This window comes from Phalacrocorax aristotelis, chromosome 1, assembly GCF_949628215.1.
Source record: "Phalacrocorax aristotelis chromosome 1, bGulAri2.1, whole genome shotgun sequence".
Taxonomy (NCBI): Eukaryota; Metazoa; Chordata; class Aves; order Suliformes; family Phalacrocoracidae; genus Phalacrocorax; species Phalacrocorax aristotelis.
This window is the reverse complement of record NC_134276.1, coordinates 8,011,109-8,032,689: the sequence shown is the minus strand read 5'-3', so window position 1 is coordinate 8,032,689 and position 21,581 is coordinate 8,011,109. Positions and strand designations below refer to the sequence as shown.

General features: G+C 39.2%; 1 protein-coding gene across 7 annotated transcripts in view; it reads right to left on the bottom strand.

Annotated features, from left to right (window-relative positions):
* DLG2 (discs large MAGUK scaffold protein 2) overlaps nucleotides 1-21,581 on the bottom strand; it is a 1,060,076-nt gene that overhangs the window by 327,537 nt on the left and 710,958 nt on the right. For all 7 annotated transcript variants that reach the window (XM_075079151.1, XM_075079412.1, XM_075079695.1 and 4 more), the window contains one exon: nucleotides 741-910. In XM_075079151.1, the coding sequence (XP_074935252.1) occupies nucleotides 741-910 (170 nt within the window). The remainder of the gene's footprint in view (nucleotides 1-740; nucleotides 911-21,581) is intronic.

The following is a 21,581-nucleotide window of genomic DNA, read 5'->3' as shown; positions in this document are numbered from 1 at the left end:
CTTTGCCCAGAAATTAGCTATGAAGGAAAATACAGTAGCCAGAGGGAAATTTTACGCAGGAAAAACAATAAAATGAAACTTTTTAAAAATAACACTTCGGCAAATAGAAACATTTTGCAAAAGGAAAGGTGAAAACATAATATTCACAATTTGCACTAAAGCTTCCAGAAAGGAGTTTGGGTTCTTTTCTGTAACCAGAAGGTTCTTCTGGAAGTGCTAAAGCTGATTTAGGCTAGTGGAGGTTTCATGCTAGACTTCTATGAAATTTCGTTGAAGGATGAAATAAAATTCTTCTACATGTCTGGGTTAGTTAGTATTCTTGTCTTCATGTTCCAAAGATAAGTGTAGAAGAAAACCATCAACATGAAAGTATAAAGCATAAGTTGGATAGTCATAAATCCTTCTGAAAGAAGGGAGAATTCAGAAACTGCATTCAATAGCACCAGCATATGTGCTGCCAATGCAAAACAGAATATCCCTGCACCTGGCATTTCTTCAGGAGATAACAAGCCATCTCTACAGTAAACATCAAATGAAACAAACCACAACTCCTTGAATTCCTTTATGTTCCAGGAAGAGACATTCAGCTATGAATTCAAGTTCTACCAGCTTAAATTAACTCCATTTCAGTATTTGACGGGTCAACTGGTTAACAAATCAACACAGTCAGATGCTATTTGAGCTACAAGAGAGGTTAAGCATCAAGTTTAAAACGGATGTCTTTTCATTTTTGTATTTACCTTTTGGTCCTTTGAACAACTTGATCTCTACCACGGTCTCCAGAATAGGTCTCCTTCGACGAACGTACAATCGTACTATAGAGCCAGCCTCTTTTAGGGCCTCCACGGCTTTGCTGTGTGAGACTTCTGACACGTCGACCTCATTCACTCGCAAGATGCAATCATTGACCCTACAAGAAAAACAAAGAACCATAAATACCTAATGCTTCAGCTGTTATTTTGGACCAGACAGTTCTTGTCAGTAGTGCTGTAAAACAGAGAACACTTCATTGGGAAGTCTGCCAGATGACAGACTTAATGCAATATGGTTCATCAGCAATGAGACAGAAACAGAACACTTAGTTCTTCCAAAAAACATACCTGATTCAAACTAAAGTCTACCTAATCACCTACATCTGCCATCCTCCTTCATAAACTGGGGTTGGATCCATAGAGAGATAGAAATGTGTAATAAACAACTTGCCTTTACAGACTTCATTAAAACACTTTTTACTAAGTAATATAATCAAGTTACAATCTTCGTGCTGCATACTATTACTATTACAGATGCTTTTAAGGAAACCTGTTGAATTCATTTAATACAGAGAGACCAGTAATCATTCAAACACTGCCTTAAATATCTCCTATTTCTTCATCAGAGCCAAAGAATTCGAAGTTGTCAAAATAAAAATGCTGTCCTACAAAAAGCAGGCAATTTGAGAGAGAATGTTTCATGCTAAATAATCTGAGTAAATTTCATTGTTTATGTTTTCACCACTGACTGTAGACCCCAAGATCTACTCTGTTGTAATAACATCTAGTTTTCATAAAATATTAATGAAATTCCCTTATATTCTTACTTTGGACATTTACTACATTACCTGGGGTTGAATTAATATATTCACCCTCAAAATGTCCTGGTTAGATGGAGTAGTATTCTCCTTATCTGACAGATTTGTCCAAGCTGGAAAGGAAATTCACACCTTGAGGTCACTAATACCCCTGTCCAAAGCAGCAGGCTAATAACTTAACTACTGGGCCATCCTTTCTTTGCAAATGAGGGTAAGTGAGAAGACCAAATGCCAAAGAACTAGATGAATTGAGACTCTATTGTTCTTATGTGAAGCACATTTATTATGAGATGCCTCTAAGTAATTTGGGTACAGAAGAAAAACGCATATGTAAATGAATGTGTTCTGCGCGTCTGAAAGGACAATCAGTGAAGAAAATATGGGTTGCTAAAAATATTCCCATTTCCGCTTTGTTTCTATATATAAGGATCAACCATTGAATGTCACTCCTTATAGCAAAATAACACTCAAGCTGGGTGTTGCTCAGGCCCCGTAGCACGTGAAGGGAGAATGAATCTTTAACAAAAGTTTATCTGAACTCTGATGATTTAAGGTGGATTTGTGTTATGTCGTGCTGCTGATTTGTTTTGTTCTATTTTTTTTTTTCTAAAAAAGACCAGAAAGACCACAGCTATTTGAAACCAAACGCTTCCTGTGTTATCAGCCCTTTGGAGAAAGTGTTGATATCAGCCATTATCTGACAACTAGTTGAGCTTGGAAAGGTCAGGAATTGGTACTTCACTTCTGATAAAAAATGTTGCATTGTGAAGTTCCTTGTTTTCATTCAATGGCTGGGTGTGCTGCTCTCCTTCAATGCCAGAAGTATTAATTTTCCAAATGTTTAACTGTGTGTTTTAGCTGTGAAATTAATAACTGCTCAAATGTAAGTTGCTTTATTCTTTTAAATAAATCATGAATACATCCTGCTAGTGTTTCCCACTCAGAAAGACAGTAATTATGTCTAATCTGCTACTCTTTCTGTTAATATCACTATATATATGAACCTTGTCAAGTTTACAACTCTTATTGTTGTCATGTCTGAAATACAATTGCTATACCATGCTTAATGAACAAACTATAGGAACCTAACCTTTGGATGGTTATGAAGATGAAAAGTTGGGAAAAGGTTATAAAAACACTAAAAAGGAGGATTATATTTATTTTGTTTTTATATACTCTGTGCCCGGCATTGATAAATATTGATATTACTAGATAACCCTATCCACCTTAAACCTCCCATAAAGGCTCTAGTGATGCCTTCTGTTGAGGGAAAAAGCATTTCTTTTGGAGAAAGTCAATTAACAACATTGAACTAATATGCCAAAATCAGTAAGCCACACACCTCCATTTACTGAAAAACACGACCCTTTGGAAAAGGATGTTTACACGCCAACAGAAATCTCACTTTAGTGTCTAAAATTTGGCCTTTTACAGTTATCTACTTTAAAACAGTAAGACTAACTTTAATAAAACATACAGAGATTAATACTACTATAACAGGATGGATATAAGAGTGAGAGAATACAAAGCTGTGGTAGAAATACTTTCACACAAAGTATTTATTTGTACACAGACACAAACGTTGCCAGCGTAGAAGTAGCAGGACAGCAATTATCCTATCCAGTCTGCTATGATGAACACATCCAGTGCTAGGTATCCATGTATACACTTCCAAACCTGTAGGCTTTTTTCTCCCTTACAGAGAGATGAGGGTTTTAGTTTTCATAAGTAGAAGAAATACAATATTCAAGAACATGCATGCACATGCATAAAAGCGTGCACATATATATGTGCCTGTAGAGTTCTTTGGGCTTCGACACAATTTTTGGAGGGCATGGTGACCAAATAATAGATTGGCAGAATACAATGATCTCTGAGGCCTACAAATATTCTTTGAGAATATTCAGACCTGTAAAACAGCAGGTCCATGGTGCAATGAAATAAATGACATAAGCTGGTGAGATGACTCCAATCTTAACCATAATGGCTAAATGATTCTATGACTATTATTAATGAAGAAATTCCAGGATCTTTTTTAAATTCAGAAACATTGAACACTTGGAAGACAAAAACAAATCATTATTCATTAAAAAATAAGAGAATTTCAGAGAAGAAAATAAAACAAGAAAGCTGAAGCAACATCTCAACACAGAGACTGTAATGTCATATTTTTCTCCTTAAATCTATGCAGGTTTTCAGGGCTAATACTTGGCATAGTTGTTGTTATCTAAAGACAGACGTTGGACACCTTCAAGAGTCATCTGGACAGGGTGCTGGGCCATCTTGTCTAGACTGTGCTCTTCCTAGAAAGGTTGGACTAGATGATCCCTGAGGTCCCTTCCAACCTGGGATTCTGTGATTCTGTCTGTGACAGTGGACTTGGGATACTTCTTCCTTCTATTTAAACTTTCAGAGTACAGTTCCTGCTCTATAAGAACTCTACTCTTTCAGTGGCCTATAAATGCTGCAACAATAATAATAGCAAAAAAAAAGTCAGTAAATCCAGTTTAAGAAAATTTTTTCAGATGATCAAGTATATTGGTCTTACCACTTAGGGGCAAAATTATTTTGCCCTTGCAAACAGCTCTTCAATGTATTTTCCTGGATTCACTGAGATATTCATGTGACAACTACATGGCAAAAGTATATTCCAGTTGATATACTGATTCCTTTCCCATTTGTCTCAAAATCTTCCTAAGGCCTGTAGGTGTGTATACACTATATGTAGAAGTTAGCTTCAGGCACAGTTTCAGACCTGTGCCAAGGAGAAGATCTGCCTCATAATTCAAGATACACAAATCCAACAAAAGAGATTCCTATAGTTTCACAAATACCTCCAGTAATTCAACACAAAAATAAGTCCGGGCAGGAAGAAAATTGGTCCAAGACTTTCTTTGTTTCCACAACAATATACCATAAAATTATTTTTTTTATATTAAAGCATTTGTCCAACAGTCTTCGCACTTTTAAATTATTATTAAATTATTAAATTATTATTACCATTCTCCTTCCCTGGAGACATTCAAACCCCGCCTGGACGCGGTCCTGTGCCCCCTGCTCTGGGTGTGCCTGCTCAAGCAGGGGGTGGGACGGGATGATCTCCAGAGGTCCCTTCCAACCCCTGCCATTCTGTGATTCTGTAAAGTCTATTCATACAGTTACTTTTTTAAGATTGCAAAAAAATGTAAAAATTTCCAATTAAATGTAAATCTTCTAATGAGAGAGAAAAAAGAAAAGGAAGTTATATTCTAAGCTATGGCTATTGACATGCAAAAATTAAGAAACTTGAGGAAATTCTATTTTCTCTAATTCTATACAAAAAGAACTCTTAAAAATAATTCTTACTATGTAGAACTTTAATTTCTAAGATTTAACAATATTATCTCAGCATCTACTGACGATACAGGTTCACAGAGTTCTTGACTAAATTTACTCATTTTTCAGTGAAAAGAAACATGATTAGAAGTACTTTGGAAATGGCATGTGCTGTGCTAAAAAAGAAAAAAATAATATATGTTCTAACCATGTTTTAAAAGAACATAAGCCTAAAAGAAATGTTCACGCTATTGTTTCCTTGAAAAAAGAGGGACTGTGTATCTCATTCAGCACAGCATATAAGTCTCTGATTAATTTTTGACGTATAAGTAATCCTATTTCTATCTTAGCCAAAATACTCAAATGGGGGCATTATGCATACACTTAAATATATTCAGGTCCCTAAGATCACCCATGCAGGTAAGAGCTGAGTTAAAAGGATACAGGCAGCTCTTCCCATGGCTCGCTGGCTCGTCTAAATACTTTAACAAAAAAGATATATTCTACAAAACTTTTGTAGAATAATTCAGATACGAAGGACCCAGGATTATAAAATATAGAACACATGCTATAATCATGACAAGAAAATTACAACTGATGCAAGAAATATGAGAGAGATTCAGCCGTTAAGAGGCAAGGTCAGGGACACAGAGGTTTACCAATAGTTGTTGCTATCTTCAAAACAAATAAGGGGTTGTATTAATTAAGGAAAAATAATATTCTTTAAGGGCTTAGTTCAAGTTTCTTCTAAACCAGACTACCTTCATCTGAGTTTCATGTTTACTGTTTTCAAGAAACTGCAGATATCCTTGAAAAGCTGATAACTGCTTCAGTCAAGTCATAAGTAAATGAGATGAGTACAATCCTTAGGCACTTATTAGAAATATAGTAGGTGACAACTGGTAATGATCATTCTGTTCACTTCTTCTGTGCAATATGGTACCCTGAAGAGAAACCCAAAGCAGCCTAGTATGGCAGCAAAGAGGCCCAGAAGACCAAATGGTCCTGCCAAGATACATTGCCCACTTGCAGCTCCATAAAGGATCTTGTTGGAACCAACTATGGACCCAAGCACAAGCGAATGATCTGTGTGTGCTCCATGGGACAGCGTCATGACACTAAAAGCTGCAGTAATGCATGGGTCACAGTTATCATCCAGACACCTCCAGACTAATTGACAATCTATTAATGGGACAGCCCTGCTTCTCACGGACACAGTTACCATGCTGCCTATTGCAGAATGGCCAAGAAGAATAGATTATTTCTAAGCAAATCATATTTTTTAGCCGCCTTCTCATAAAAGCTTAAATTGATATGGAAATTATTTATTTTTTAGTTGAAGCTTAGAAATCAAGGTAAAAATGCTGGTATTAAGGGAAAATCAGTGCAAACTAAGGGATCTATCAGGTGGCTATATACCTCCAAACACCGGTATGGAGGTATCAGGTAGACAAGATAAGTAAGAGAGAGAAGCACTAAAATTTCACTTTGTTTCTTTCCTCCTGCTCTGGCTAACCTTTTTAGCCAAAATTTCCCTATAAAAGGGTTGATGCCTTCTTTCTTCCAGAAGTTACAAGAACACAGCACTTTAAGCAGGAACACAAGATTATAGGTGACAAGCTGAAAGGACTGATTATTATCCTTTCTTCAAAAAATCAACGAATGGTAATATAAATACATTAGCTGACCCAGGAGAACCAGTCTAGTCCATTAGTTAGGGAAGAATGACTCTCTCTTCCCTAGCTGGTTTTTTTAATTCTCTATGCACCCTTCCTATCCCAGAGTAAGTAAAATTTACAGCATATAGGGATAAAAAAATGTAACTATTGGTACTGGCCCATATTAATTTCTTTCCAAGAGGAATAAATTAATATGTTTTTTACATTTCAGCTAAGAAGTCAGAATAAAGGATTTCAAATTTACTACAGCGTCTTCAGATCTGTCCTTCCAATTACAAAATATAGAGCTAAAACTAAATGCCAATGATATGTATGTACCATAGGGCATATCATTTCCTTAGGTATAATGATCCTTAAACACATGGTCCAATTTCTGTTGCAAATTCACATATACCCTCAGGCCCCTTTCTGACATGGTAAAGCAGCAGAAAACCACTGCTATGTCCAATTTAAAAATAAAGGGATAAAACTTAACAGTAGAAGAAAATTTCTGGCTAGTTCTGGAAGCTAAAGAGTATCTAGTGCTTGTGAAAAATATCTAAAGGTATCAGCCAATCCTAACTCAAAATTTGACACTTATGGGCTTTATAATGAAATTCCAAATATCTCATAAAGTGGTTAATGGCTGAAAATAATACTTGAATAATACTTCATTAAATTTATTATTGTGGGGGGAATAATTTATGAGTGACACAGAAGAATTTGAGCTGAACTTAATAAAAATCTGAAATCCTAGGAGTGATTTTGATTTAAGTATATGTGCAAACATTGGTATAATAAAATGGTAACCCAGCTGTATTTAACTTGAAGGCACTATTTTTTAGTACCGAATCTAACCTATGCTTCTAGCAAGAGCAGAACTGTCTTTGGTTCTGAGGAAAGTAAATTAGGACTAAAACCAGAATGTTGCATTTCTGAGAGAAAAAAAAAATAATCCTTCAATCTTCTGAATTTTTTAGCAAGTATCATTACTTTAGTACAATGAAATAAATTGGAAAAAAAAATAGTCTTTCCCCCCAAAATGCTGGCCTGGTGCCACACCAACTCTTCCTGTGCAACCTTGAGCTTAACTTAACTTCTTTTTATCATAATCTTCAAACAGAGGATTACAACCCCACCTGTGTTCCACTTCCTTTATCTCCTGTTTACAGCCTAAATAAACTTTCCAGAGGAGAGTCTACACCTTCCTGGCTCATCTCAAACGGGGACTAACCCTCAGTGCAGCCCCTAGGCATACCCAGCATAAATAATAGATAACCAACAAAAGCCGCTCCCCGCCTTTTCCTGGCTGCATTTACCCTTCTAACCAGCCTTCAGAAGTGAGGGATGAAGGGCAAACACTTGCACAAAGGTGGTGCTGTGTGAGTGCTCGTGTGTGTGCAAAGACGGGAACTAAACTCCCGCACAGCATTCCTGTAAGTACACACACCCAGACAGATGCTTCCTCCACCTGTACTGGCAAACCAGTTTCAGTGTGTTGGCCGTCCGGAGCCTGAAGGCTGGAGCATGGCTGAGCTAACAAGTCTTGCCGAAAAGCAGGGTGTGCTCATTTAAGGCTGGTGCCGTGCTTCTGCAGCCTCATAATTGATACCAGCAACTGGCTTGATTTTCATCCCAGAGACTGAAATAATAATAATAAAATAATCTTACAAATGTTTTTAAGTAATGTATAGGTTTTAGTACACTGTAATGGAACCCCAGTCTGTCCTTCAACATACCACCAGCCTTCAGCCTGCAGCTGCTGGCATGAGGTTTTGGAGGGTAACTTGAAATTGTTTTAGCTACCCCCCCAGTTCAGTGTTCACCCCTTTGAATTTTTGCAGCATTTTTGGCATAAGAAAGAGCCACCTATCTTTCCAAGTGAAAACAGATCTCTAGTATGCTCCTGCCTAAACAGCAGAACGCAAAAGGAGCAGAGGAGCAGCAGAAAAAGCCTGGGCACACGGATCCGGCTCACCCCCTCTGGATCGGTGCAGTGTCTCAGCTGCTTTTCTGATTCCCATGCCTGGGACCCACTAGCACGAAGTCCTAGTCCTTGTCCTCCAGAAGGTTGCGTGAGAAAGCAAAAAGGACAAAGGAAGTTCCTCCTTTATATACCAGGAGTCCAGAGATGGTTTAGGAGGTAGAAATGCCTACTGTAATGCAGACCAAAATTTCAGATGACATCCAGAAGGGCTTAAGGTCACACCAGCGTGACTTGCAGGTGTGCTACCAGGGGACTTCAAGTTTTATTTTACTTCCAGAACAGAGACTGGAGCCCAAATTGTCAGGGATTAATTCAGATTTCAGAAAATATTTGTGAATTTCAGAATGTGTTATAACCTGAAATGATTGTGTTTCAACATCCTGCTAATGACATGACTTTGTTGAGACTCAAGACCCAACCAGCACAGCTACCAAACTGTCAGAAGACATTTACATTTATTGTCTTTCGCTACTGCTTTAGTTACAGATTTTTTTAAAAACAGCAGCCATCTTGATGAAGTGTCAATGTATTACAGGGTCTGCATGGTAGCAATTGAATTTGAAACACAAGCAACTGGTAACAATATCAGTAAAAATATTAGTGGAGCAGCTCCTTATACACAGCATCTTTTTACCCCTCTCCCTACGTTTAATTTATGACTCTAATCTCTGGTTTTGAAGTTGCAAGTCAGAAAGCGACAGCGTGCTGTACTATACAATTACGGATGGAAAAGTCCCTGCAGCATTTAAACTGTTAGAAGAAAATATATTTAGAAGCTTGAATATGTTCCTATTCACAGTTTGAACAGCGGCCACACCAGCATTCGTTTTGTTTTTTTTTTTTTAAAGTACTTAAACTCAGCTGTAAGACTTCACTACAGGCACAAACTTGGCTGAAAAGCAGTTTATCTGTTGTTTAAAATACTTTGGATCATTTCTGCATTTTAGCCTACTTCTGAGAACTTCCTGGGGCAAGGCTGGGGCTCTCCAGTTAACACTTTCTGCCACACTGAACAGATTCTTTTATCCTTTCAGGCAGCATGTCTTTATCACAGGGTGTCCGTTTGTTTGGGAGTGTTTATATACACCTCTTGGTTGAAAATACCTGCCAAGTTAATATGTAGAATCCAAGAGAGTCTGACCCCAAAGACAGCTCGTATTACATCAAATTGGCACAGAGAGGTCCCATGCAGAGGTATCCAAGCCAGCTCAGCCACTGGCAGAGTAGACTAGTGTGGAAATCCACCTGGACTGATGTTTTCCATATGTCTACAGCCAATTACCACAGGTAAAAGGCCATATTAATGTAGCTCTGCAATGTTGAGCTCATTTAGCACTAGCTTGAGTCTCTGCACAGCCTGCCATGCAGTGATTGATTTCAAGAGGGGGCCTGTTAATGGCTACCAGCAGGAATAAAAATAGAAAAGAGAAAAGAACAGTCACAACCCTGCAGTGCAAAAACCTCTTCCATAGACTAAAATCAGAGACTTTGGCCCCTGGCAGCAGGATTGATGCAGAGACACACAACTAGACAGCAAGGCAGGGTGGCCATCAGCCAGGCTTGCGCGGGAGCCACCCAGCTGAACCTCACTGACTGCATCCCGGGCGGCTCCTTTGCCTAAAGGGAACACTGCTGCCCTATTGCCTCAATGATCACACTGTAGGGAAGATCACAGCTAAAATGTGGGGAGTAACATGTTCACTCGCAGAAAAGTTAAAACCTATATGAAGCCATAATCCAGAGCAGGGTTTCACCTGCTCTTTCCAACAGTTTACTGCTGTTTCTTTCCAACAGTGGCATTTGCCAGATGGTAAAGGAGAAACGTTAACATGATATTTACCCAGAATACATTTGCAGCTGCTGAGGACTCTGGACTTCCCTGAGTCAGAGATACATTTTCCCCTCCCTTTTCATTTAATAACCCTGGATAGATTCTTCTTCCACAGGTTTGTTTAACAGTTTTCAAAACCCACATAAACTTTTAACATCCACAGTATTCTCTGTCAATGAATTCCATGGCTTTGCTACCAGCCTGCTGATCATTAGTTTCATTTGATGTCCCCAAATCCTTTCCTTGGAAGAGATAGCAAACATTGCTCCCTTGTCATTCTGTTTCTCCCCTGTAGATAGCAAACAGGACATCATCTCTTACATCTCGCAACTGATTTTTCATCACAAGAAAAAAGGTTCTGCTAGACAAACTCTTCAAGCCAAAGGCATATAGCTGAACTACTGATAACACTAATTTAATTTCAGACATAGAAACACCACCACTCATCTTTCTATGTGAATGCCTCTTGGCTGTAACACCTACAGATTTGTAACTGAACTCTGAAAAAAAAAACCCCACAGTTCAGGTCAAAGTTGGTTTTAGCATGTTTTTTCTTGACAAAAATGAAATTAGTTTATGCTGAGTAAATTTTCCAGTCAAGCCAAAAATAAACTTCATTCTAATATACTTTGAATTAAAATAGAATGAAATAAAATGAAAGGTTAGACAGTCATGGAAACAAAAATCAAAACAACAGTCTTATTATCCAATATCATCTCCTAGAAAAACACTTTAACTACCTCTGCTTCCGTCACTGAAGCTGTTGCACTTTGGATAACGTAATACTCTTCTTATATTGCAGTCAAAATCTCCCATTATTCAGGAAACCATCCTCAATCACAAGACCAGAAAGTAATTCTGCCTCTTGCTTTGACTTGATGAAGTCTTTAAATATATTACTGAAATTGTAAAAACAATAGAAACTAATGGAGGTGCAGTTAAGATCACTGCTGAGCTGTGGATGGGACATCCATAGAGGGGAGACCCCAGTCCACAACCCCTACCTGACTCTCAAAACAACAGCTCACCACCAGGTTGCTCAGACCCAATTAACATTTACTTGTCTTTGAAGAAGAGAAACAGCTTTGGAAAGAAAAAATAAAATACATTGATCTCACAGCCCCTCCAATTTAATGGTCTGATTACTCCTCTGGAAGGTGTGGGCTCACGTTCCCTAGGGACAGAAGGATGGTAGAATGCAGATTCCCCTTCAGAGGTGAGCTGAAAGATGATTTTGCCACTACTTTCATGAATGAAATAAGCCCTGATTTATCCTTTTCCCTTTGCCACTGAAAAACAATTTGGACCTCTTTTTGTATCAAAAATATTTGTTCAGCTTTCACATAGTATTCTGAAGTGTTTTTAGACCTGAACTTTGCAGATAGCAGATTTTTGTGCAGCACTCCATCAAGAAATGCTCACAGGGCAAAGGAGACAAAAAATAGCTTATTTAAACAATTACAAGTCAAATAAAGAAACTGTATAATTTAAATAAATTGCCACATATATTGAAAACTTTCAAAAGTTTACTACTGCCAAATGCACTAAGCATCTAAGCATTTATATTTTAAGTTCTTGATTCAAAAAAAAAAAAAAAAAGAAACCAACTTGGTAAGAAGTTAATCCAAGGCAATTCTTAACTGTAGGAACAAATTTGTCACTAAATTTTCAAAACTAATACTAATTTCAAAATCAACAACTTGATATTATTATTATTATCTATATAAAAGCTGAAGTTGCATAAAATGTATGAATGCTCACTGTATGGTATTGACTTGGTATTACTTAAAAATTACTCATGATGACCTTGTGCAACACGGTCAATTATATCCAGGAGCTAAAAAAGATGGTAAAATTCCACATCAACTCCAAATATCATTCTCTATATCCTCACCTTAGGAAAAAAACCTAAACTACTACTCGAAGGTAGAGCTAACAACATTACAAAAAAGTGCCATTCTTTTTGTGTCTGCTAAAATCCAGAGAGGTTAAAGACGCTTCACTGAAAAACCCAATGCAGAATGAGGAGAGAAGCAAAACCCCGCTTGATTTAATGCCTCCCAGAAGAGCCTCACCTCCTCACACACACTTTGTGAATGGGAAGTATTTATTAGCTGGTGGTAACTCACCTCACAGGGTGCAGCTACGTGGGGCTGAGGGAGGAGTAGCTAACACCCATTCAATTTGCGCACAGACTCAAGCATAAACTTTTAGAAAAGTCAAGTCTAAATACATCTTTAATAGGAGAACCTCTCCCTTTTATTTCTTTTTTTTTCCTTTGTCACAAATATTCCGAAAGCAGAATGATATCCTGTCACTGTACAGTGCTTTTGGAGGTACAGCTGTACAGCTGCACTAAATCATTTATAATGAAATCATTTTCTGCCACATCAAGCCTTCAGTTATTGCTTGGCTAGCATAACTCAAGGCAAATTAACTCTCTTTTGCTAGGTGAGCCACACCTATAGTAATTTTGTACAGAGTTTATGATCTTTCACTTCATATATTATTCCTTTTAAAATGTCCCCTGCATGAGATAGACACCTCTCCCCCCACCATAAGTCACATGATCTTCAAGCAGAGTTAGGGACTGTGATGGCAAAATGTACGTCAAGGTTTCAGCAGCATCAAAGGGTCAACAAAGCTGCTGGGTTGGGGACGATCCCTTCCCTTTGCCAGACACACCAGCATAAAACAGAAATCAAAACACTTCCCCACGCATAAAAGACTATTTTGTACTTACAGGCCTGAGATTCCCACCCTAAGTTACATGGAAATCAAGTACAACTTTACTAAAAACAATAGATTTGAAATACTGCTGACAGACAGACGCGTGAGGTCATTCAGGCCAGTAGCTCTGCCAGATGAAGTCAGCAGTCACTGGCCGAACACCCGGTTAGCGATCGATCCGCCGGCAGGCCCGACGAGCCCATGTGTTTGTTTAAATGCTTGTGTTTGATTGCGAGCTCCTGCCAGCGAGGGGACGGCAGAGGAGGCAGAGGGAGGTGTAGGCAGGGGAGGGCAGGACGGGGAGGGGGAATGCAGAGGTTAGGCAGCAGGGTGGGCAGGACCCTGGGGCTGGCAGCTGCTCCAGAAGGTTTCCCTGAAACAGACTCTTAAACTTGTGTCAAATTTTCTTTATTAGACTGTTTTGCAAGATCTATAGGAACTACAATTTTCTTTTTCTATTCCCCCCTCCCAAAATTAAGTTTCTTCTCCCACCCTGCATTTCTTCTCCCTCTGCACCCCTCATCCGGCTCGAGCCTCAGCTTTGGTATCCTTTGCTCTTACCACATTTTTCCATTCCTCCGTCCGTTCTCTAACTCCCCAGTTATCCTCAGTCTCTCTGCGTCCCGTCTCCTGCCACTGCCATGTACGATGCTTTCCTTCTGAAACTACTCCCACTAGCAACCGAGCACTGAAACTCCCAGCGCATCGGCCTCTGTCGGCAGCTTGGCTAGGTCTGGGTGGCTCTGGCAGCCGGCGGAGGCAGCAGCCTCTAATGGTGGCCAGAAGGAAAACTTCTGTTCACAGAACTAGTATTCATGTCTGCCCTTCAAAGCCAGAGGCCAAAGTGGGACAGCGGAGAGGTGAAGAATGAGAAAAACAAGGTGTAGGTAGCTGTGGGGTGTTGTGAGAGGTAGGTGTTGGGATAAAGAAAGGGGAAAGAAAAACAAAACCCTGGAAAGTCTGAGATGAATGAAGGCACCAGGAAGCTGCAAGGCTCCTCCCAGCTGCAGGGCTGTTCTGCAGGTAGTGGAAGATGCCCCAGGCCAGGCTCTGTAGGTGTGGTAGAGGGCAGGGATGGCTTCGCAGCCCTGACTTACCCTCCGAACCCTCTGGTTTCGCTGGCTCCAGCGCCATGTGGAGGCTTCGAGGCCTGGAGCCCGGAGGAAGAGCAGCTGCCGCCGCCTGGCCTCAGCGAGTCCAGTCCGGGGAAGAACGAGCCACTTCCTTGGGACTGAGATACGCTTTGCCTGCTAAGTACGGCAAAACTACTCAGTTATTCCTCACCCGTGGTTAAAATCCTCCCAACTGACACTAGCACAGTCTGAAGCATATTCAGGTTTGTGCAGGAAAACCAGTTACAACAGATAACCCAGGAGGCAATTCCAGATTCAGTATTTTTACAAGCACTTTTCATCTGGGGCTCTCAAAGTGCTTTGCAAATATGAACTCGTTTAAGCTTCACAACAACCCCCGTGAGGCAAAGATAATGATCACTATACCCATTTTACAAATGGGGAAACTTTAGCACAAAAGAAGAAAAGTGTTGCCACAGATCAGGCATAGCAAGTTGAGAACAAAACTAAGCAGTCCTGCCTCCCAGGCGCTTGCACTAACAAGTAGAAAACCCTCCCTTCCGCTCTGGTTTGATTGAGAATAGCTATTCCGAACAAAGGGGTAGTGTTAAAAAAACCGAAGGAGGAGAAAACATGTAGTTCAAGTTCAGTAAGAAACTTCAGCAGCTTCAGAGCATCAGTTCCATTAGGCTACAAGCTCCAGGTAAAGTTAGCTGCAACTTTGAGTAGAATGCAAATAGGTAAGTAGGAAAAAAAAAACCTTGCTTTTTGTAATGGCGTGATTCAGAGTGGCATGCAGAATGGTGTGATGTAAGCAACACATCCAAACAAAGTACTCACACATCTTGCAAGTATGGTATTAAAACTCACATGCCATGAGTAAATAAATTTAAAACCCCTGCCTTAACATCTGCAGTAAAAGTGGAGTAAGGAATGTGACAACAATGATGAGGTATTGTCAGGAAATATGGTTTGGCTGAAGTCTGAAAGTCCAAAGTGTTTATTCAAACCACAGCCAAGAGTTTTGGCAGCACAGGAACAGACTGTCTCACCACGTGTTAGTGGTTTTGGCTGTCAGAAATAAAAAGTTGACCAAGCATTTTCTCAAAAGTTTTAGAATCAGGTCTTTGCTGGTTATAAGGAACTTAATTATTTTTTGATAACTTAAGTCAGTTCCTTTTTCATCCAAAATCTTATTTTCAGGTTTGGTGGGAATTCAAAGAAATGAAGAATTCAGCTGTACCCCAGAGGGTTACACCTGTCCAGTGCAGGAACAGATGTGAAATATTTTTTCCTTGACTAACACTAGACTCCATAGAGAGCTGACGATTTCTAAGGTATGTAACCACTGAAGGCTTCTTACTCCAGACAAATTCTCACTGAGCTATTTAAATTCGTAACTGCAGTAGCAGTGAAAACGTGGTGATGAAATAATCACTCGGATTTAGCTGCATGGTGCTGTTCTGCTGCTGCAGCGCTCTGGGGTGGTTGCAATTTCAGGCAGGGTGGGTACTACAGGAGCTCCTGGGAGAGAGCCCTGTTAACCAGTGCGGTACCACCGGAGGAAATACCTAGTGCCATGGGCATTACACAACTGCAGCGTATCTAAAGTCCTAATAACATGCTACTTCGCTTAAGTGTTATTTGCAAGCAGTGGTTTCAACTAGTGGAAAACAGCTCAGAAACTGGTAGGGGGAAGAAACTGACTCTTTGTGTTACAGAAGAAAGCCTCTACAAAAATGTCCATTACCACTGGCATAGTAGTGACCATCTATAAAGAGGCCCCTAAAATTCAACAGTTTCAAATACCACAAGCCAGAGAAATACCTTTTTCTTCCCATTAAATTCTGTTCCGTTTATCTGAGAATTCAGCAGTTGAAATATGATTTCCCTTTCCTTTCCTTCACCACATAAGAGAATTATTACAGCCTACCAAATTATTTTCAAAGCAGGAAAAGCAGAAATACAATCAAATTCAAGAGACACACTGGGCCTCTGCAATACCGAATAGCAAATGTAAACCTCACATAGGAAAAAAGATAAAAAAGGCGGATTCAGCTAAAGAAAAGTGAAGAGGTGAATGCAACAGAAAAGATAATTACACAGTAACGTATTCCATTGATGAAAGTAAGTTGATAATTTCAAACTTGAATCATAGTAAGCCATCTTCAACTTCAAAAATAACGTATGAAAATTGGATTTTGATTTTGTGACCTGCCTTTTTTCATGCAGATCCCCTGTGGTAATTCTCTTTTTTTATTCCACAGTAGCTCAAAAATGATACGCACAGATATACAGACAAAAAAAGTTAATAAGATTAAATTTCCTAACACAAACCAGGACAGAGTGAGCAGTCAATATTTCATGATTAAATTTATGACTGTCTGCAAAGCAAGCATGTTTTGCCTAATGGGGTGAATGCCTCTTATTAACTTACTACTAAATTATGTACCGAACTAATAGCATTGTCAGAGGCCTGTAAACAGTGCAGATATGAATCAGGGTTTTGTGGCAGCACTGTAATTATAATAACATCCTGAACAAGCTTTATGCCACTGCAACGTACATAGACCTGGTACTGATAGACTTAATACAAGATCAAAAGTGAACAAACAGGGACTTAAGCGGTGAATCACAAAGCAGACACACTTCAGTTTTGATATATAATCATGGTGAAATAAAGCCAGTTGCCCAAGCTGGATTAGAGGCACATGACACACTTGTGAAGAACATGATCTCTCCTGGGAATAGCTCTTCACGTTAATCTGGAAACACCCGTAGTTTGTTTCTATTAGCACTCTCAATTCACTACTTCTTAGTAAGCGATCTAGAGCTACAAGCGATACCACCAGGCAACAGCTGTGTGCCTGCTGCGGCCGGAGGGGTTTAGGTTTCAGACTTTTCACGAGAGGCGAAGCACCATTGGCACGGCAAACTCTAAAAGGGGTCCTTCAGCCAGCTAGCTCCCGAGTAGGGACTTGCTTTGCTTTCCTCCATTTCTTCTTTCCTTTGAGTTTTCTAGGTAAATTGCACACAATAATTTATACCAGCTGTTTCTTAGTTCCAGTTTTCAGGCTTTGGATGAATAGCATGAAATTGCAATATTTCCTCTCTGGTTCATCTTCAGTGAAACAAATATAAAATTTTTAAAAATCCGATCAGAATGCAATCTACACCTTTAAATTAATGTTTCGCAGTTTCATTTTTTAATAAAAAAAAAATCATGAAAACGAGTCTTATCTTCAGAGTTCCTCTCTTGTGACGTATACCTACCTAAATTTATAATCCTTTGACACATCGGTGGGTTAGTTGATAACCGAAGGGAACACAAATCTAATTTGTTTAAAACCTTTGCTGCTGGGTATTTAACTGAAGCCTGTAAGGCACAAAAATAGAGAAGGAATCACTGTTCTGTTCCAAGCTTTCACCCTGATTTGCTAGATGACTGAGGGCAAGTTATTTTGGTTCTTGTCTCCTTCCCTTAGCATGTGTATTATATTCCTTTCCCCACACCAAATCACTTTGAGAGCTGGGGGAAGAAAATCCAACACTAACTATTATGGTGATGGTAGAACAACACAGCACGCCTTAAAAATGCTGCAGTTTCACAACCCTAAACCTCCTGACAATCAGTAATTAGAGTAGTATCAGGAAAGACACATTCACAAAGGAAAGACAAACACCGCACAGCCTGAGTATTTTCTAACCTATGGTACTCAGATAGCTGGGGGTAAGCGTGCTGTTTCTGATTAGTCTGCCAAAGGTAACTCACAATCTAGCTACTTTTCTCAACTCGTTTATGTTCTCCTTACAAGTACCCACACTCCTAAAGAAAAAAGAAACTGTAGGTTCACAAATGCAGAGACTGGAAACCAGTTTCCTAGAAGAAAGAATGAACGAAACAGCTACAGGTCCAGGCAGTTTACCAGGGCAGCGTGCCTCCAGGCACCACCACTTTCTTCCTTTTGACTCACCCCTCACATAAACCCTCTTTCCTCCGAGTACAGCTCAGGCTCAAATACCAAGATAACCTTTGGTACAACATTAACCCATGAAATTCAAGCTCAAGGCCATCCAAATCTATCTCACAGTCCTGAGAATAAACTGATTCATATTCAGTCACATGTGCAGTAACTGATATTTGAATCACAGGTTCAGTAAGATTCCTACAACCATGAGATTGGTATAAAACATAAGATTTCAATCCCGGTTCTACCCAATAATATTTTATTTGTTTTTAGATCCCTAGACCTTTGAAAATTCACATTTTTAAATGTGTCTTCACAAAAAGGAAAGTGTATTTTCTGAAAGCAATCGATGAGGAACTCGTACGACCCACTCATTCCTGTAGACTGAGTTTTGAGAAAAATGCCACCACCATAAGATCAGAGACTGTGAAGAACTCATAATCAAAATTATAAACAGAAAAAATTATTTTTGATTCAAAACAGTTTTGGTTTACAAATGCTGAAAATAAATTTATATTTTGGGAGCCTCTGCTCCTTTAAACTTGGTCATAATTGAAAGCTTTTAATTATTCTTTTACTATTTTTTTTTAAAATCAAGTTATAGCACTACGCTGTGCTTCTAGATCCATAAGCTGATCACTCTTGTTTTCACAGGGTATGATGAAATTTTTAAGATGTGTGGTACCTTTTAGAATCCCAAATTTGACTCATGATCAATGTCAGTAGAAGGAACTGCTGAGATGGTACATTGAAGTTCTTGCTTTATCTAGGTGATTGAGCCAACCACTGTATTTTTTTTCTCTGACACAAACTCAAATAAAACAAAAAAAAGGCACTGAGCCCTAATTTACTGGAAATCTTTTTCTTCCAGAGAGTAAAAAGGTCTAAATTCAGACCTTTTTAATTAAAAAATAGATATTTGCCCATGAACAACTGACATATGTGAGCTAGAAGCAGAAATTTTTATGCATCAAAAGTCTTAAAAGATCGAACTGTTGAGAGAAATTCTCCTTCAACGCAGTGGGAATAGTTGCTACTTCTGGAGGTTTTATATTCTCTGTCTGTCACTGACTTGAAACTCAAAGCTTCAAAGAAACACGGTATGCAGCACTCAGAAAAAAACTAATTTTCAGTTAGTCCTGACTTTATTATAGTCACATTTAGCTAAAGTAATCAAATCCAAAATTATTTCTTTTGTAGTCCATGAGGTTATTCTACTATATATTATTTACTATATATGAAATTATTTTCTACGTATTACATGGATGTCATTATAAGGACATATCATAAAAGATTCCACAGCTTTCTGCATTTTGCAAGACTAGGAGTTTGAGCCAACGTTCTTACCTAAAATGTCTTCTAAAATCTGAACCGTGCAGTGTATTGGACCTTTTACTAGTTCTAGAAGTCAGTGCATTTCAGGGAGGGTAGTATGTAAACATAGTATTTATTACAGGAATGTTTTATTAAAATGAATGTAGTCTAACGTGGCTGATAACATTCACTTTTTTTTAGGTATTGCTATAGTCGTACAGGCCATGAAGTGATACAAACCCACACTATGCATTGTACCTACTGTCAATAAAAGTACTGTTCTCCACTAAAGGAAAACAACCCAGGAACTTAATCCAGGAACTTTGTTTCGGTCTCACACGTTTTACATATAAGAATAATATACAGAATCAGAGAACAATCCAGTTTGGAAGGGACCTCTGGAGGTCATCTAGTCCAACCTCCTGCTCAAAGCAGGGCCAGTTCAAAGTTTGAAAGTTCAATTTAAGATTCAATCACATGACTCAGGGCTTTTCCAGATGAAGACAGAGATCCCATAACCTCACTGAGCCACCAGTTACAGTGCCTTACTACCCTCATTAAAGAGATCATTTTTTTCCTCAGACCCAATTGGAATTTACATTATTACAAAATGTGCCTGTTGCCTCTAGTCCTTTCTCTGTGCACCTCTGCTGACCTCCGTTCCGGCCCTCATTGCTGCCATTGCACACTGCTGACTCAGGGGCAAATTACAGCATCACAGTATCATTTGGGTTGGAAGGCACCTCTTGAGATCACTGCATCAAACCCTCCCTGCTAAAGCAAGGTTAGCCAGAGCAGGTTGTCAAGGAACATGTCTGGTCAGGTTTTGAGTATCTCCAAGGATAAGACTCCACAACCTCTTTGGGCAACCTGTGCCCATAGTCGGTCACTGTCACAGTAAAAGAGTATTTCCTGCTGTTCAGATGGCATCTCCTGTGTTTTAATTTGTGTCCGTTGCTTCTTGGCTGGCACTGGACACTACTGAAAAGAGTCTGGCTCTTTTGTCTTCATCTCCCCCCATCAGGTATTTATACCTGATATTTACACACTTATAACTATAAATTGCCCAGCACAACACCCAGGTCCTTCCCTACAAAGCTGTTTTGTAGCCTGCCAAACCCCACCCTCTGCTACAATAGAGGGTTACTCCTTTCCAGGTGCAGGAGGTTCCATTTACTTTTGTTGGACTTATGCGAAGCTCCAGTTGACCTACTCCTCCACTTGTCAACCCATGTATACCCATAAAAGATTTGCAAAGGACTGTAGCATTAAGTCCATTTCTTGCAGGCCACTTTCACGATCTATTTGTAGAACTTCACTCAGCTAGGTTAGATCAAAGCAACTTAATGTAAAATGCAGTAAAATGCAGTAAAAGTGACTTTGCAGGCTTTTGTGATTTAAAAACAGACAGTAGATTTAGAAGCCGGTTCAAACAGTCCACGCTACTATACAATATAGAGTATCTGCAAGCAGAGTCTGAGAAAAAAATGGACATCAGAAAGTATATAGTTTTTCTGTCCATAAACACCAGTCTCTCAGGTTACTGCTATTCTTGGCAGATGTTACTGCCAAGTTGTTGAGCTTTTATTCCTATAGAGTGGCCTTAGCTGATAAACTCTCTGTTATGTAAAATTAATTACCATGTAAGGCAGTGGAGACTGCCCCAGGATAGCTCTTCTATTCAGTGGCATATCAGTAACGATCAGTGATACATACATTTTCAGGTGCTCCTAAAACATGACAGGGTTGTCTTTGCTAGGACTGGAGGAAAGCAAAACCCACTTACCAGACAAAACAAGGAGAGGAGGAATCTCCCCCTAGGAAAAGTGTTGCGAAATAAAATAAAGTCTCACCATCAAAACCTACGAACCTGTTTATATGGAATTCCAGAGAGAATTTTTCCTTGGAAATCATGGTGAGATCTTTTGAATTATTTCTGCCGTTTTGCTATAAAATACTGAAAAAGCGATGTTTTATCACATGAAAGCATCATGTAAGTATGCAGCTTGTGTTTGACTGTAAGAGTGGGAAGGTAGGTCAGTGCAAATTCTCATGTACTTCAAAGTTTTAGGAGAATTTGTGGGAAACTGAGGCAGGGAAAATAAAAACGTTTTGAGCATTGAGGAGCATACAGA